This window comes from Phodopus roborovskii, unplaced genomic scaffold (assembly GCF_943737965.1).
Source record: "Phodopus roborovskii unplaced genomic scaffold, PHOROB, whole genome shotgun sequence".
Classification (NCBI taxonomy): Eukaryota; Metazoa; Chordata; class Mammalia; order Rodentia; family Cricetidae; genus Phodopus; species Phodopus roborovskii.
In genome coordinates, this window is record NW_026126460.1 from 7,934,223 (window position 1) to 7,952,381 (window position 18,159).

The following is an 18,159-nucleotide window of genomic DNA, read 5'->3' on the forward strand; positions in this document are numbered from 1 at the left end:
CCTAATCACAGAACTTTTGGGTCTTTGTTTTCCTTGAATTCACATGTGGTAAGTGGATTTGACCGTTAATAATTTTTAAGGTGAAGGCTTTGGGGGGGGGGAAGCAGTAGAAAATTTAATCTGGAGTTTTGTTCATGCTAGACAAATGCTCTACCACTGAGATACATCCCCAGCCAAGGAAAGATACTTTTCTTCAGACATTTAAAATTACAAACTATTGTCTCTAGTATTAGTTTCACCTAATTTGGTTCATAAGGACCTGGGATTGGTGACAGTCCTATTTGGGAGGCTGAGACAGGAGGATTGCATACTGAAGGACAGCCAGGAAAACTAAGTGTGATAGACTGTCTCAAAACAAAAAAAACAAAAAAAAAAAAAAAAAAAAAAAAAAAAAAAAAAAAAAAAAAAAAAAAAGATTGGGACACGGTCTGTGACAGAGTGTTTGCCTAATATGTGCAAGGTCCTAGGTTCAATTTCCAGTACTTGGGGGGGAAAAAGATTCTAGAGTGGAAGAAAGAACTGTTAAATTTTTCTGATAAGGGAGTTTTAACAGTGTTTAAAGAATTTAGGTCATTAAAAACAGCTACTGACTACTCATTTTCATACCTCTTACCCTCATGCCAGTTAATCAACCACGAATGCCATTATATAATTAATTTAAATGTTCCTTTTGATTCTTATTTGTGAATGTACTTGACTCATTTGTGACTCAGATTAAAAAAAAAAAAAAAGGAAGAAGAAGAAAAGGAAATAAAATGATGACTCTGTAAAAAGCAAAATAGTCTAGCCAGGGTGTCAGTTCCTCAATGATGAGTACACCCAGAGCACATCTTTCTACAGGAATTCTGAGGCTATTTGATGAAGGACTAGCACGCCTTTCAACTTAACTAAAAATCCTCTAAGGTGGCTCTCGAATCTTAGGGAAGACGATTCTTTGTTCAGTAGAGAGTGGTTAATGCAGAGACCCACAAAAGGTAAGTGCAGAGACCAGTGGCTGGAGTGCTGAGCTACACATGGGACAGCTATGCACCATACTGCCTCTTCCCAGGGCTCAGGGACTGTTATGGAGGAGGGAGAGGACAGAAGTCTCGTCAGGGCCTGACAGAACCACTGTACTAATGAATTCAACTGTGACTGCCTACACAAAAAGCAAGTCAGTCATCATCCTAGCAGAGTCGGAAGGGGTTCATGAGCCCCCACCCCTAACTGGGGAGCACTTGACAACTGATGGCTTCTGGAAAAATCACTTTTCTGTAATGGTGTGGACCCATATTCTAGTGGATAGCCACTTAACGTATATATCAGCAGCACAAGCTGGACTAAGTAGATTATTGGAAGGAAAAAAAAAAAAAGGACATGAAAATGGGAGGTGAGGTGGCTCTGGGAGGGGTGGGGTTATTCTTAAAATACATTGTATTTATGTCTTAAGTTTATTGAGGCCTATTATAGACATAACTCAAAACTGAAAAATAAGGAATGAATCTGAATTAATTAAAAATGAAAATGAACTCTAAGCAACTTCTCTGGAACTTTTTAGGACAATGTCCCTACATAGTGTTGCTCCAGCAAACTGGTTACAGTTGAAAGGTGGGGAGGAGTTGTCATAAGTTAAAAATGTAAGCTGCATAATAAAGTGTATATATAACTGCCACTAAAAAAAATAAGATCTTAGGTCACAGGTCACTATAGACAACTCTAAAATAGTTTCCCCATTAATTATACAATCTAAGAAGGAAGACCAAAATAGTGCCAAACAAAACTCTGATAAAGGAATAAAACATGACCACAGATTTTTATATGTGAATTAAAACTATTGTGTTACCTTGTTAGACTCTTCCAACTGAGTGCCTCGCTTCCAGGCTTCTGAGAAGATGGAGCTCACAGTGCTTTGGGAACGGATGTGTCCTGTGGGCAGGGTGTCGGACACTCCACTGTCAGACTGGTTAGAGTGATTTGACTGAGATTCTGTTTAAAACGGTTAGTTTCATCAGTTATCATTTTGATCATAGGATATACACATTTTAAATGTTACAGTTAAATACTATGTAGAATGGCAAATGAACTCATCTTGCTCTAAACTCAGTGAATACAATCCAGTAGAAACCTTATCTTACAGATTAATCAGAAAATATGACTCTTGCATGAGAGATTTACACAAGTCATTAGGACTCTGAAAACCTGTCTTGGATTAAAAAGAGACTCTGACAATTTAAAAAAAAAAAAAAAAAAAAACAGGATTAATGAGCCATCAATTAACATCTACATTATCTTAAGAATCAGTCATTTTCATTCCAGAGCAGCTTACAAACTCAGAGGCTTCCTTAGCAATGATAGTATTTAGTGAGTCCTCCACCTGAGAATGAAGGGTTTTCCCAGGGATTCAGGTACTGGCATGACTGAGCAGCAGCCATGCTACAGTCTAGCTTCCAGGCCAGGTCACGGTGGGGAGCAGGCACAGGGTTGTGGCTGAGGGTAATAAGGACTTGTCTTTACCTGATATCAAGGCTAGAACTGGAAGACGACATCCCTAGACCCTAAAGTAATTAATTCTGTGTATGTATGTCCCTTATGATACCTGGAAAGTAGTGGAGACTCAAAGCTGTTCCCAGACAATCACTTTGTGATTAATAGAAGCTATTAAAATAAGTTCAGTAGCCTAAACCTCAACTTCTTCAATGATAGGACTATCCACAAGATAAAATATAAGGAAAATGATGAAAAGCTAGGACACTAGGCTCATTTATTATGCCTATTTCATAATAGCCTGTAAGACTCAAATACACAAACCTTTGTGCTCTTCAACACATTCATCACTGTGATTTTATGTTTTACCACAGAAAGCCTAAGATTTCAATAAAATGTATGGATGACACTTGTGAAGGTAAAAGGCACATTATTTCATATGTAAGCACTAGTATTAAGTGCTACATGACTTAAAAACAGAATATACCTTTCCTCAGCCTGCTGGCCTCTGAACCTAATGGCTGCATGGCTTTCTTAGCTTGTTTTTTAGTTCAACTTCACAGAGTATTTTTTCCACTTTAATAATGAACATCTCATTTTAGACATTTATGTATTATTTTTATATTAAAATAGAGTAAGTTCGAGTTCTTACTGATTCAGCACTTAGTTTGTCCCATTAGTCTGTTTAAATCTATAGTACACTTGTCACAGCTGTAATGGACACTGATTTACTAATAACTATATGCCGCACTTTAGTTGGCCATCTTGACTCCTCTGACAGTTGCTTCCTGTTTTTGTTTTCAATGATTATGACAGTCTTGAGAACTACTAGTTAAGTTTCGTCACATTGTATCAAGGGAGCCTGCAATCAACATGTGTTTGTCCACTTTCTCCACTATCAACTAACTGCTTTCTCAACCTTTTTTTTTTTTTTTTGTGGGGGGGGGGGGTGGGAGTTTCAAGACAAGGTTACTCTCTGTGTAGCTTTGTAGACCAGGCTGGCCTTGAACTCAACAGAGATCCACCTGCCTCTGCCTCCCAAGTGCTGGGATTAAAGGCATGTGCCACCACTGCTTGGCTCAACCCTTCTTTTTAAGTAAATCACTATGTGTAGCTCTTTAAGAGGGCAAAGTGTGTACAGAAATCATTTAGAACTATTTTGTTGAGCCAGAGAGATATCTCAATTAACAGTGCTTTATTCAAAGCTGGGTGGTGGTGGCACACGCCTTTAATCCCAGCACTTGAGAGGCAGAGGCAGGGGGATCTCTGTGAGTTTGAGACCAGTCTGGTCTACAAGAGTTAGTTCCAGGACAGGCTCCAAAGCCACAGAGAAACTATCTCAAAAAAAAAAAAAAAAAAAAAAATTATTCTTGCAGAGGACTTGGACTCTGCCCCAACACCTACAACAAGCAACTCACAACTGCTGGTAATTCTAGTTTCGGGAACCCAATGCCCTCCTCTGCTTTCATGGGCACCTGCATGAACATGCTGCACACAACATAATTCATGTAGATACACACATAATAATTTTTTAAAAAAAGAGTTGGTGGGGCATGAAAAGGACAGAAGGTGATGTCATATTTTAATTAAAATGTATTTAAAAACCTTTAAAAAACATTTTGTATGAAAATTATGTTATCGTGGATCCATAGTGATATATCTCCTAATTTGTGTATAATTATATACTAGATTCCGTATATCTTTGCTCAATGTTATTCCAGCTTTAGGCATGGAAGTTCTTTCAAGTTGGCATCTATGTCCCTCTGATAACCACTATCTTATTTGTAAATCCTTTGCTTAAGGCTCATCTTATATATTCTCTGCCACAGCTTTAGAATCAGCCATTTGCCTAAAAGCACTGGCCCCTTCTTTTGGTGGCTGGGCTGTGGACAGTCTTGTAATTCCTGGGGTGTCACTTCTTCTAGGCCCTTTCAATGAACAAAACCAGAAAATATGTGCTTATCACAAGTTAGCATATATTTACCACAATTCCAAATATGCTTTTTTATTATTTAGAGAGAATGTCAAGTCATATGATTTTTAAGTTGTTAAACAATGACATGGATTATCATTCAAGGAAGATTTTGAAAGAAACATTTAACTTTAGATGTGAGTATGGCCCCTTTGAGTGTAAGCGTTTCCACTGTACTGCAATGTAAAGAAAGCTGTGTAGGAGTGTGTAGTATCCTGATGGCTTCTGATTTCTTCTCCAAGCAGCTTCTTTTTTCATGTCTTATCAGTATGTGTGAGTTTGCAAATAAACTTCACAAATATTAACTATAACAGTACATTAGAAGTGCATTTCAAAATACTTGTGAACTAGTTCATAACAATGCACTTTTAACAACTTTGCGGGGAATAAAGAAAAAAAAAAGTACCCATTGATCAGAAACTAGGTATGGCTGTGGCTTTTTAGAAATAAGTTGAAATGACAAGCTCTAACACTCTTGATAAGGAGGTCACATTGTAGTAAAATAGTGCTGTGTGGTACTTTGAGCTACCTGGGATGCTGGAAGAGCTGGATCCAGATTTAATGCTGGAGCTGGATAAAGAAGTCCAATCATAAGCAGACTCTGTCCTTTTCAAGGCTTCTTGGTAATTTGTGTAGAGCTGTTTCCCATACTAAACAAAAGAGAACACATGGGGACGTTTAACCCTGAGTTGGTATGTGGAAGGATATGGGAAACAGAAACATCTGTGTAGTAGTAAAGTTTGTATTAATACTAAAACCTACAATATCTTATGTAGTTTTTAATTCTAGAAAGTTACATTTGTACTCATTTTCCTCAGTTGAAAGATAGCAGGAAGCTGACTTTATTGGTGTTTATAATAGAAATGAAAGTTTCATCACTCCAAGAGATCTAGGGCTGGATTCTTAGCACTATTAGGGATACTGTTCCAAATCTATTTGATAAATAACCATAATTTAATATACAACTTTTTATTTGGGGGCTGGAGAGATCTGCAAGCAAAAACAAAGTCCATTAACTTAGGCTAAACTTGGCTACATAAGAATCATATAATGTACGCTCCAAAGTAGAAATAAATCACTTTGATACCATACAAGTTATTACAGACATTAACGTATTTCCCAACCACCAAGGAAAGAAAGCATTTAAAACATAAATTTAGGCCTGAGGACACCAGCAAAATGAGCATGAAACGACCATAACCATCAACAATCCAAAATATCTAATTAACCTCATCATTATTCCGACTTCAAATGGAAAGGAAATGTACCTTTGCGATTCGGATTCCATTAACCCATTGATGCAGTGTCCTGACATCATCACAGCAAAGATACTTGATATACTGAGACTTCTTCTGGATCTGTGGGTGCTACAAAAAAGGAAGGTAGGATCCACTTAAGTCTTCTAGAGAACTGGCTCTTAAACATGTCCTGGTAAGTTGCAGTCTTTGAGAAATGGCAAACCAGTGCATTCTTTTTTCTTTTGTGTTTTTTTTACACAGAGACAGGGTTTCTCTGTGTAACCCTGCAGGTTCCTGGAACTCACTTTGTGGACCAGGCTGGCTCCCAAGTGCTGGGATTAAAGGCATGCACCACCATGCTCAGCTCAGTACATATTTCTTATACAACTACAAGGTGGAATAAAATAGCCCATACTTACTTTTTAAAAAAAATAAAGTACATATCATGTTAAATTTTAAGTCAAGGTGTCCATGTAAATCTACTCACTTGGGAAGTTCTCAAATATTCCCTTTCACATACTAAAGAAAAACTTTATTAGGGTTAAGGCAGAGAAATGTTTACCCAGGAAATCATGGTTTAGAAGTTCCAAAAGAGAAGGTCTTTTCTTGTGGTAAACAACTACAGCAGGCATGTACAGAACATATATATAGCACAACATTCAGGACAGAAGTCCACGGTCACACCTGACTGGTGGAACAATACTTTGTAGGCTTCTTTCTGTACCAAACTGCAGTGTGCACTCTTTGGTGGGACAAGAGGGTAGTGTTGATGTTTATTCTGTCCCTGCAATATTTACTTTATTAGAAATTAAGAGAAAAAAATTAAGATATAAGAACACAACTGTCCCCAAATCCCTCATAATAGTTAAGATAGGAAAAATATTACTATGGGACCTGTGAAAAAACTCCACCATATCCTGAGTGTAAGAATGTTGGAAGCATGTAACATCTCAGTATTACAAACCTGATTAACATGGTCTTTGGGTTTCCCAAGAGACCTTGGACTTTATTTTGCAAACCAGTGGCTCAAGTCACATTGTATCAACTTGGCTACTGTAGGACTTGGTAACACACACCTGTAATCCTAGTAATCTGAAGGTTGAGGCAGAAGGACCCAGGTTTAAAGCTAGCCTGGGCTATACAGCAAGACTCTCTCAAAAAAATGAAGATAACCAAAAAGACAAGTTAAAAAACAAAAGAAACCAAGCTGCTTCTGTAACTAACCTCAACGATACATTCATGTTGTCTAAGAAAGTTTATTTAATAAAGGGATGCTGTTATAATATACCCATTTTACCAAAGAATTCAGAATCCCACCCTAAATCCTAAACAAATGGTACTCCTTATGTCCCACTAAGACTTTACAGGAAAAAGTATACAAACATGCAGACCTAAGCAGTATTTAGGCCCTGAAGCTAGAGCCACTGAGTATAATGTAATGCTCTCAGTAATTCTTCCTGAATCTTTGTAGGCTGTCTTTATAAATGTTAATTTAGATTATAAAAATTCTAAAACTTACCCACTGTTCTCCACTGTTCTCTAATGAATGTTCACAATTCGTGTGAGAAACTTAAAGCCTGACTGAAAGAGAAGAAAACTCCCTAATAACAGCATAGATAACAGAACTAGTGTGGGTATAATTTGGGGGAAGGAGAGAGATAGAATTATTCCTGGACTAGATGAAAGCAGGGGGATTTTGAACTTGGGAACAGTGCCCTCTAATGGCTCTAATAAAGCTAAGGAAAACCACCAAAAAAAAAAAATGTCTCACCATAAAAACTATTTTTTCCAGGACAATCTGGTTCCAACTCCTGATGCTTCTGAGTAATGGGATTATTGGAGTGAGCTGGTAGGCCAAACTCTTATCTTCACCATGTTCTCTCTGGTGCTAGGACGGAGCTAAACTAATGGTTACTGCTGAGCTACCCTAGTCCTCCTATTCTTGTCCGAAGACACGTATCTACATGAAGATCCAAATGTCAAGAAACCTCTATGTGATATTGATTAAAGTTTCCAGACTGTGTTACCTTTAATGCCAGACAACAGTCTGTGGGTGCTTTATATTTGCTCCGATAGTCCTGCCCATAGTACACATTTACATGATCCAGCTGGAGAAAGCATACCAGGTCCCGAGATACCTGAGAAAAACACCCCAAAGATTAAGTTAATAAAGCAAATAAGCAGGTATCACACCAGGTAAGGGTTTTTAGTTGAGAATCAGACCTTTATTAAGGAGGAAGATTATAAAAATTTCCTTCATCTATGATGTAACCAGAAAAGGCAGTTTACTTTGCTTGTTACATGTAATTCCTAATGAATATTGATTTTAAAATGTTGGTACTTTAAACATGCTGTACACAGTATACATATCACATAACAGACAGGTAATAGGTAACAGCAACACTCTTAGGAAAGAACCAGGTAGCAGCTGAATCTCTATAATGCAAACCTCAAATACAGTGATTCTCAACTGGAAATCACCTCAGACAGGGGCAACAACTTACACTCATAGTTTATATGACTAGGATGACACTTTAAATGCTTAGATTATCCCTGAACCCAAATAAGAACAAATGACAGCATATAGCTCAGCAAAAGCACATTACTCAAGATTGAAAAGTTACTGTCCCCAAATGAAATACACATGACTCCAGCAGGATCTCCCCACAGCTTCTCCAAGTAGTAAAATGTTGTTTAGCTGATATGATGTATACCTATAACCCTACACTTGGGAATGGAAGAGGGAGAGTCAAGAGGACCAAGAATTCAGTGTCATAGTAATCTACGTAGTGACTCTGAGGCCACTCTGAGTTACAGGAATAAGATCCTTCCTGAACAAAAACAAATCCAACCGGGGGGGGGGGTGAGGAGGTAGAGAACTGAGATGAACCCAACTAAACAGTTTTTAGCTTCCTCTTCTTTACAACAGACGAATATAAACCAATTGTCTTCTGTGTGTCTTACACAGGTGCAATAGAATTCTTACTATGGAGTAAAAGCAACTAGCATAATGTGGGAAGTACAGAAGTGCAGAGGAGGGACATACCTTTGCTTTTCCTTTAGGGACATAGTAGATGCCAGATGCTCGCAAGAGAAAGTAACGCTTTTTCCAGGACTTCTTGCCATCGTCTTTTAGCCAAAGGACTCCTTCAATTTCTGGGACAGTTACAGAACTTCCACAAAAACATTCCTTTAAAAAATCATTTGGAATGATTTATGATCCTTATGTTTTAGGAAATGAATGATCTATTTCTAAGAGATGTGTAACACTAAGCAAAACAGTTTTGTACTAAAACCACATTTCTATTCTAAATACCACAGGCATTTACTTTAGAATTATTGTGACAATCCTAAAGTGCTGGATAATAAAAATGTGTCAAGAGGGTAAGAGTGTCTGTTGTGAAAGCATGAAGACCTCATGGTTTGAATACCACCACCTATATAAAATGTTGGGTATGGCTACACGTGCTAGCTGGGCAGCCAATGTAGCTGCAAAGACGAGCTTCCAGTTCAGATGGGCTAAGGTGGATGAGAGAAGACGCCTGGCACTCTCCTCTCACCTTTGTCTGCAGACAGGGAGTGTAATAACCCTGAATGTTCACGTGCATACACAACACATAGCATCTGTCTGCCTCCCCATGTGTGGGGGTTAGAGGCATGTGCCACCACTGCCTAGTGGGATATACTCTTTATTGTAGTCATGAAAGAGGTAGGTGGATCTCTGTGTTTGAGGCCAGCCTGGCTGTTGCAACAGCCAGGGTTGTACAAATAAACCCTGTCTCAAAAAACAAAACAACCAAACAAAGAATATTCCCTATAAACTCAACTGAGTTATGAGCACATAACACTATGGAGTCCCACTTCTCTTTCTTTGTGTGTTTGTGATGTGTGGTGATTATTTCTGCACATATGTGCGGAGGCTAATGGAGGATGTCAGGTGTCTTCCACCTTAGTTTTTGAGACATGGTCTCTCACTGAGCCTAGAGCTTAGAGGCTAGGCTGGCTGGTTAGTGTATGCCAGAAATCTGCTGTGATTACAAATGCACACTCCCCGTGCCTGGCTTTTATGTAGGTGGTTGGCCTTGTGCTTGTTTAGGAAGTACTACTGGCGACCATCTGACCCTCTGGAAGAGCCCAGAGAACCAGCACAGCCGTGTTTTTCTTCCTCCTGTTTAATTCACTAAAATATTGCTTGGGGGAAAAGAATAGTTTGTAAGAGTTTGTTGTACTCAACCAGTACACACAGAACACTGACAGAACTGACTTCCAAAGATGCTTAATGTTTCATTTTTAAAATGTTTGGGGAAGGGAGAGTGAGTCATACCTCTAACAGCACTTCTTTGTTTCTGTCTGCCATCTCAACTGTTTCCTTTTTCCCAAGAAGATAATTCTAAAAACAAGACAAGGAAATGAACATTAAAGGATAAACTCTGCCATTCCCTCGGGAGTAGACCCATGCATTACTTGCTTAGAGAGAGGAGTCTAGCTTTGCTGGCATGTAGGGAGAAGTACTTCAAGAAGTTCCCACCATATAAGCATCATCATTAAATGTTCCTCGTGCAACTCCATCTTGCCCAAAACACATGCTACAAAGTATTCCATAGACTGCCCTCCTCTATACCCTGAGGTGACAATACATGCAACAGCAAGTATTTTGGGATATTTATCTAGTTATATAAAAATACCCAAAGGCATTATAAATTAAGTAGAAGAAATAAGGAAAGATTTCCCAAGATGTCCTATGCCAGCACAGTTCTATTCTGGACCTAGAATGCTATTCCAGATGGTGATTAATGGTCTTATAAGGAAACCTCAAATTCTGATATGGATGTTAACAATCTCATTTGCTAGGTTTAATTAAGGTCTGAATTGTAATCATTAGTATAACTATTCTTTCAGTCTTGTACAAAAAGAACTACTCACATTCCTAACATCTATTCTTTATTTAACAACCATAATTAAGTTGGAGGGACAAAAACTGAGTGCCTTTAACACTACTGCTATTTTTCTCATCATTGCTCTTGATCGCAGAGTTCTTGCTTTTCCTGTCCTACTAAGGAGGAAGAGGACAAACAGGAATGGGCTGGGGGGAGTGGGAAGAGGGACAACAAATAACAATAAAGTATGACTAGAAATGCTATAATGAAGCATGTTACTTTATCTGTGAATTTTTAAAAGACACAGATGTTGTGAGTACTAACCCAAGCACTACATTGTCATAAATAAAAAGATGACAAAAATTACATAATTCGGTAAAGAAATGAAAATAATTAGATAAAACCCCCTGGCCTGTCTGGTGAAAGGAGAACCTCAAATGTTAATAAACTGCTGGGTTCAGCAAGCTCTGGATTTACAGGGAAGAAACCTAGTAACCCCCTGGAACAACTTATATTTATTTCTGTCAAAGTCCCCCCCGCCCCCCGCCAAGTTACTTTCCACCTCACCAGTAATATGCTCCTGTAGGGTTTGCACCCACAATGCCCAGTCACATGGCTGACAGTCTTTTAACTCTACTGACTCAGCACTTACAAGTTAGTCAGTCTTACCTGTGGGTTTTTAAAAAGTGCATATTTTTCTATACGCTCCATAAATATAAGCTTGTTTTGGCTATCTCTTGTCCAATTAAGAAGATTTTCAACCAAGTTTTCATGGTCTTCAAAGATTCTCTCTGTTCCAAAAATAAATACCAGCCTTTTGTTAGTATCTGTCAGAATTACATGAAAGGCAAGATAAATTATAGCAGAATTATAGAATTGTTGTAAGTGTAGAGGCCAAAGGCTGATATTGGATATTGTCTTAAATTGCACTCCACCTTAAATTTTGAAACAGTCTCTCGCTGGACATGGAGCTCACCAGTTTAGCTACACTGACTGGCTAGCAGGCTCTGCCATCCTCCTCTCTCTCTCTCCTTAGGGCTGGAATTATAGATTACAGATGCATGTTTCTATAACTTCATTTTTTTTAAACGTGGTACACCCACACACACACCTTTAACACTTTCAGATTTGTCGATGTGCTTTGTTTTCCTTTATAGTTAAAGACTGGTGTACAAACACCAGTAAATGTAACAGTATCGGGGCTGGAGAGATGGCTCAGCACTAAGAACTCTTGCTGTGCTTGCAGAGGATCCAGTTAGTTCAGTTCTTAAGACCAACATCAGGTGGCTCATAACCACCTGTAGCTCCAGTGCTGGATGATCTGATGCCCTCTTCTGGCTTATCCATGCACAGGATGCACACACAGACACTCACACATAAAATAAGTAAATGAAAAAGTAAAAATCTTCAATAATGGTTTTCAGTAAATATATTTACACAGCTTTTATTTCAAAGAAAAAGCATTTTGTTACCATTAAAAAACTTTGTTTTAACCATTTTAAAATACAATGTGAAATGGAATTCACCTTTTATTCAAAGAACTCTCCAGACACACTAGGAAAAACATTAAAAACCAGATTTTAAAAAGATAAAGTACCTGATCAATATGGAAATTTAGGATTATAGATGCTAAGAAGCAATTAAAGCAGCAGCATTACTAACCCATTTGTAACTCAGAAATGGTCTCCACCAGCGACCAGTCTAAACTGTAGCCACAGTGAGATTTGTCCATCAGGTTGTCCAGCACTTGTCTCACCGTTTGTCTCTCATCCACCATCATTGTTTTGGAACTGTCATCTGACATGTGAACCCTGATCACCAGCTGCCACAGGAAAAAAATGCAATTAAATGGTATTCAAAGAAATGGTATTCTAGAAAAGTATTTTTTCCAGTATTAAATAGCATTCTGATTCAAGTCTTTAAACTTAAATTAAGGCCTGCTGTAACTATGCTGACCATTATTAAAGGTAAAATCTGAATTATCAAGAGACAGGGTAACAAATTTTAACCCTTTAAAATATGATTATGTGCTAAGATGATTTTGTTTCACTGATTTTTGTTTGTTTTGAAAGTAGTGAGAGGCCTTTATAACACAGATGAGATGTGCCGCAAGCAGTGAGCCTGAGGTAGGCACCTCAGGACCGGCCCAGAAACAAAGGCTGGCTTTCATAAGACATCTCACCCACAAATCATTTGTGAACAGATGACAGGGAGAATACATTTTCATCTTTGCATAAACTAGAGGGATATTATATAAACAAGAAAATTCTTCATAAAGCAAAACAAAACAGGAAAAAAAAGGGGGGGGGGTGAAGGAATATTTTAGATCCAGCAAAGAGCCACATGTCACCTTTTTCACTTGGGCCTCTTTAATTTTCTCCAGGGCAACTCTGATCTTCTCAGCTTTCAGTTTTGCTGCTTGTTCTTCCTGCAAACACAGAGCATTTCAGATAAACTGCTGCTGAGAGGGTAAAGACACCAGACAAGCTTTGTTCTTAGAAGAGCCAGCACTAAATTTCTTTAAGAACATAATGTTACACACTTCATTTTTAAAATGGCCCTGTTCACAAAATGAGCTAGACATATTGTGACAAGGAAGCACAGATACAAGAGTAAGATTTGATCCCGTATTCAAAAACAAACAAATAAATCTGTGGTGGAGTAAATTAGGTTCAATTCTGTCAATATAACGCAAATGACTTCCAAATACTGGGTTTGGGGAAATATGATGCATAAGGCCCCCTGCCTTCCATTTGCTACACTCACACCACTGAATTCAAATGCCCTCCAGAGTTTATGCAAGATTTTTGCAGTTTTGTTACACTGAAAATTTAAGATTACTAGAAAACTATACAGAGCAAAAATCAATCTCCTTATTTGCAATAATATAAAACACTTAACAAATAAGAAGCATAGGTATTAATATTAATGCTAATACAAACAAGAGGCTGCCTTTTAAGTTTTACTGATTTGGAAAATCATGCAACATATTATGTCAGTACATTTTAATTTATTAATTCATCAATAAGTCTTTTTAAATGCTAAATAACTGAATTGTAAGTAATTCTACTTCATAAAACCAATTATAAACTATAGTAAAAATAAAAAAGAACTAAAAATAAAGCACTGTCCATTTTTCTAATAGTACTTACTGATAATTTCCAGCAGCAGGCCATAATAAACACTGTAGTTGCAATTTCCAATTTAAAAACCCACATAAGTAAATTTCTGTTTAGGAAGGATTATTTAGTATTTCTAAGCTTTTGATTACTGTTACAAAACATTAAATATGTATATAACTGCCATCTTCTATAATCATTTTATATGTATTTCTTAAAAAAAAAAACAACAAAAAAGGAATACCGAATTTTATCAGCCATACTTTATCAAATCCCACAATCCATGTATTAGTTTTCATAAAAAGCTAACACTTTAGGGAAAAAAAGCTAAACCTATTTACTATATTTTTTCTATTCACCAAAATTCTGATGGCTTCATTCTCTTTCCATTTCCTACAAAGCTGTGTCTCTTCACAAGCTTAAGTTATTACTGGTGGCCTAGAGACCGGGCCAGGGAAAGGCAACTTATGTCCAGAAATTGGATCCCTTTCAGTGAATTGAGCCACTGAGTTAACAGAATGGCCAAGGCCTGGAAATGCTATCTGTAAATCCAATAGACAAAGGACAAAGAACTTCATTTTAACAATGAAAAGAACTAATACTGTTTTGGTACTATTATAGCTATATTCCCCTGACTAAAAGATTAAATACTCAGTCCTCTCCTTTATGCAAATAATAGCATCACAAAATATGTAGATTACATTTAAATGATATATTTTTTCTTTTGAAAAATAGCTACTGTTATTAACTGTTTCTAGAATGGAGTCTTCTAGGACTGAGAAACAAAACTGTTATTAAATAAATAACCAAATATGCAATTTTTATGAATACAACAAGGCTCTATAATGAATTTGAAATACTTTAAACAATCATGTAACCGATTTCATAAAAATATTATTAGAAAGCATTCACCACTGCCTCATCATTTTATTGGCATGGCTGCTGCAGATAAACGTGAACTTCTAAAATTAAAATATGTAAAAAATAGATTTACCATTATTTTATGTGTACAGGTGTTTGGCTTCCATATATATATGTGTAGTGTAGTCCATGTGTATAGTTTTTGTAGAGGTCAGGAGAGAACACTGGATTCCCTGCAACTGGAATTATAGATGGTTGTGGGCCACCACGTGGGCTGGGAATAGAACCTAGGCCTCTAGAAGAGCAGCAACTCTTAAACCATTGAGCCATCTCTCAAGAAAATACATGCAAAGATGGTCAATAGTCCTTGTCATTTGGGAAGTGCAAGTTAATACAAAAGCAAAACAAAACAAAAAACTATACATTTACTACCATGCTCCAAATCCGAAACACCAACACCAAATGCTGGTGTTGCTCACCACTAGTGGGAACACAGTTCAGCCACTTAGGAAGATAATTTGGCTGATTCTCACAAAAGTGAATATACCATTGCCACATGATCCAGTAATCATGCTTCTAGGTATTGATTCCCATCAGCTGCAGACTTCTGTCTACAGAAAATCTGTACATGTTTATATATGCCCTATTTATAATTACCTGTACTTGGAAACAACAAAGATGTTCTCTAATAAGTGAATAGATGGATTATGGTGCATCCTGGCATTAAATATTATTCAGCACTAAAAAGAAATGAGCTACCAAGCAACAAGAGAGCACAGAGGGATTGTAAACACTAATAAATAAAAAAATTCCATCTGTAAAAGTTACAATACTATATAGTTAATCCTAACTATACTGTGCTTTGGAAAGAGTAATAAAAACTTCAATGGATGCCAGGGGTTAAAAAGGAAGTTTTAGGCAGACTGTAGAGGCCTTTCTAGACAGTGAAACTAAGGCTTGTCATATTACAATGGATGACATATGTCAGCATGTCAGAACCCCAAATGGCTCTAAGCATGTCTTAAAGGAATAAATAAAGTTAAATACCATACTTTGACTAGTTACACATATAATAATAGTATTTTCATGCTCCTGTTTTATTTAGTAAACTATTGTATATCAAATTCCATGACAGGTTTAGCTTAATTAAACTCATAGATTAGTTCCTGTTCTACAAATTAGAAGTACTGAATCATTAGAGAATTGGGTAACCAGTTCACATATAGTTAACCAATTACATTTCTCATGTATCAATCAGGAGTCATTTTTAAAAATACAAAACAGCTAGGTAAAGCTTTCCTATTTTCTTTTAACTATAGAAATTGATCAGTATAATTAATTTCCTTAAAAAAACTGTTTTCAGGGCCTTGCATATAAAAAGCAAGTAACTACCATGGGGCTACATCTCTGGTCCTTATAATTTGGTCTAAGAAAAATAATAACAAATTTAAGAGCTAGCTGTTTATTTTCAAAGTGGGTGAATTTTAGTTTATTCTTCTCCAGTTTATTACAAGGTTAATATTTCTAGAAACTTTTTGAAGAAACAGAACTGGTTACAGTGGGATCTGAACATTTTTACTGGAACAAACTGTAAATAAAAGCAAACAACTAGCACGTCCCACTTTCCTGTAGCTCTCACGCTCTCTTCCTCTGTGAGCTCTCTTTGTATTTCCTAGTTAAACCATACCATATTTTTTTAACCATAGCAATATTGGAAAAAAAGGAAACCATTTTATACTTTGTGTTGTGCAATAAGGAGACAGAACACTAAATCCATGTTGATGTGTTTGGATAATACATGAAAGAATTCCAGTAGTTTATTTATAAAGGCAATGCTAGCCTGTATTTACTAATGCAAAGGACAAAGCTGCCTCCATTGTATTTTCTGCTGACCAGCTCAGATCTTCAGTCTTCTGCCCCATATTTCTTGACCAGGCCTTTCTTCGTGTTGTCTCACAACTCTCCTAAACATAGTAAGAGATACCTCACACACAGAAAAACAACTTTCTCTTTTACTTCTCTTAAAAGAGCAAGAGACAACCCATTTTCTATTGAAAAACTCCTGTGTGGCTATCAATAGCCATCAAATGCCAAGCCTCCTCAAATTTGCACATAGCACAAAAACTGGGTAAAGATCTTATGATTAAATGAAAACCAATGCTGGGTTACAAAGGGTAACATTCTCTGGGGGTGTAAATATCAGAGTACCAGTACTTAGTAACAGTTGCTGAGGGGGGATTGGGGGGGAGAATAGTGAATGACTTCAACTGAGAAACTAAGACTTTATAGGTTCAGAACAAACAATGAAATTAAGGTGCTAAATAGTAGTTTGCAATTTGTCTGGAAGACTGTAACAATTAAAAAGTAACAACTTAATTCAAAGAGAACTTGAAGTGATAATTTAATATTCATTGGCTGCTCTACTGTATAATGTCCACAATCAAAGTAATTACAGTTAACTATTTCTCTGAAGAAATCGTGAAATTATATTAAATTCTCATCAGGGGAACTAACATTAATTATCTAAAACTTGATAAACCACAAGTTATATTGTATAGATACCTAATTTATATTAAAAAATACAAGGCTTGTATGATTATTATAGCCACTGTGCCAACTAAGACTCATAAAGATTAAATTCATACACATTTATTAACTACTTAACTACATGTTCATTATATTATAAGCTCAGTTTCTATGTCCTCAATAGTTTATAGCCTTAGCTTTTGGGGTATTGAAAAAAAAAACTGCATGTTTAAGATAGAATGTAAAAGAATTTTTGCATCTTTTCTGAAGCAGAGAAAACAATGATTACTACTCACATAGTTCTTAAACTTTGGCAGACATCTGGAGGTTGGAAACTGGGGTATCAGGCTTTATGGTCCAAAGTCAGACTATTTCATAGGTTGGTATGTTAGCAGTACATATTTAGTTAGGGCTGAAAGTACAGCTCCGTAGCAGAGGACATGTTGGGTATATGAAAGGTTCAGGATTCAATACCCAGCATCAAAGAGGGAAGGGCACATAATTCACAAGAGCCAGGTGCTCCGACAGAGGGAGGGCACTAACAAAGTCAGAGTAAGGTTCATCTGAGCTCTATGGCTTGGGCTGCTTAGAAATATATGCCACCTTCCATGATGCCATCCCAAGCATCCTACACTACTGAATCACATGTTTGCTCAAATTGCTTGCTGCACAAGCAGGGTATTACACTTGTTTATGCAGTGGTACATCTGGTTAACAACCCAGATGTTGACCAATATACCAATGTCACTATAAGTTGTAGGTAGAAAGTTTTCATATTTCAATCTGTATGACTGTCTCCTTGGCTGAAGGAGATGAGAAGTTACTAACACTTTTTTATCTCAAATTTACCAAGTAAAATTATGTCTGTGGGAAGAACTTGTTTACTGTCCATAATTTCCAGGACACTGGCACATACAAGGTACTCAGTAAGTATTTGCTGAATGGATGATGCTACTTTTCCCCAATAGTTCCCCATTGCATCTATAGAAATACAAATGTCCTAGCAGGCCTCAGAGGATCTGGCTCTTGCTTACGTTTATCAACACAACAAAACACTTGTAGCTCCACTTTATTATAGTAGTTTTAGCAATACTAATTTTAGC

At 37.0% G+C, this 18,159-nt stretch overlaps 1 protein-coding gene across 5 annotated transcripts in view; it reads right to left on the reverse strand.

The window, feature by feature from the left end:
• Raph1 (Ras association (RalGDS/AF-6) and pleckstrin homology domains 1) overlaps positions 1-18,159 on the reverse strand; it is an 82,030-nt gene that overhangs the window by 9,202 nt on the left and 54,669 nt on the right. For all 5 annotated transcript variants that reach the window (XM_051190324.1, XM_051190323.1, XM_051190322.1 and 2 more), the window contains 9 exons: positions 12,901-12,978; positions 12,213-12,372; positions 11,220-11,341; positions 9,998-10,063; positions 8,720-8,863; positions 7,701-7,811; positions 5,704-5,802; positions 4,965-5,085; positions 1,823-1,965 (listed from right to left, as the gene is read on the reverse strand). In XM_051190324.1, coding sequence (XP_051046281.1) covers positions 1,823-1,965; positions 4,965-5,085; positions 5,704-5,802; positions 7,701-7,811; positions 8,720-8,863; positions 9,998-10,063; positions 11,220-11,341; positions 12,213-12,372; positions 12,901-12,978 — 1,044 coding nt within the window. The remainder of the gene's footprint in view (positions 1-1,822; positions 1,966-4,964; positions 5,086-5,703; positions 5,803-7,700; positions 7,812-8,719; positions 8,864-9,997; positions 10,064-11,219; positions 11,342-12,212; positions 12,373-12,900; positions 12,979-18,159) is intronic.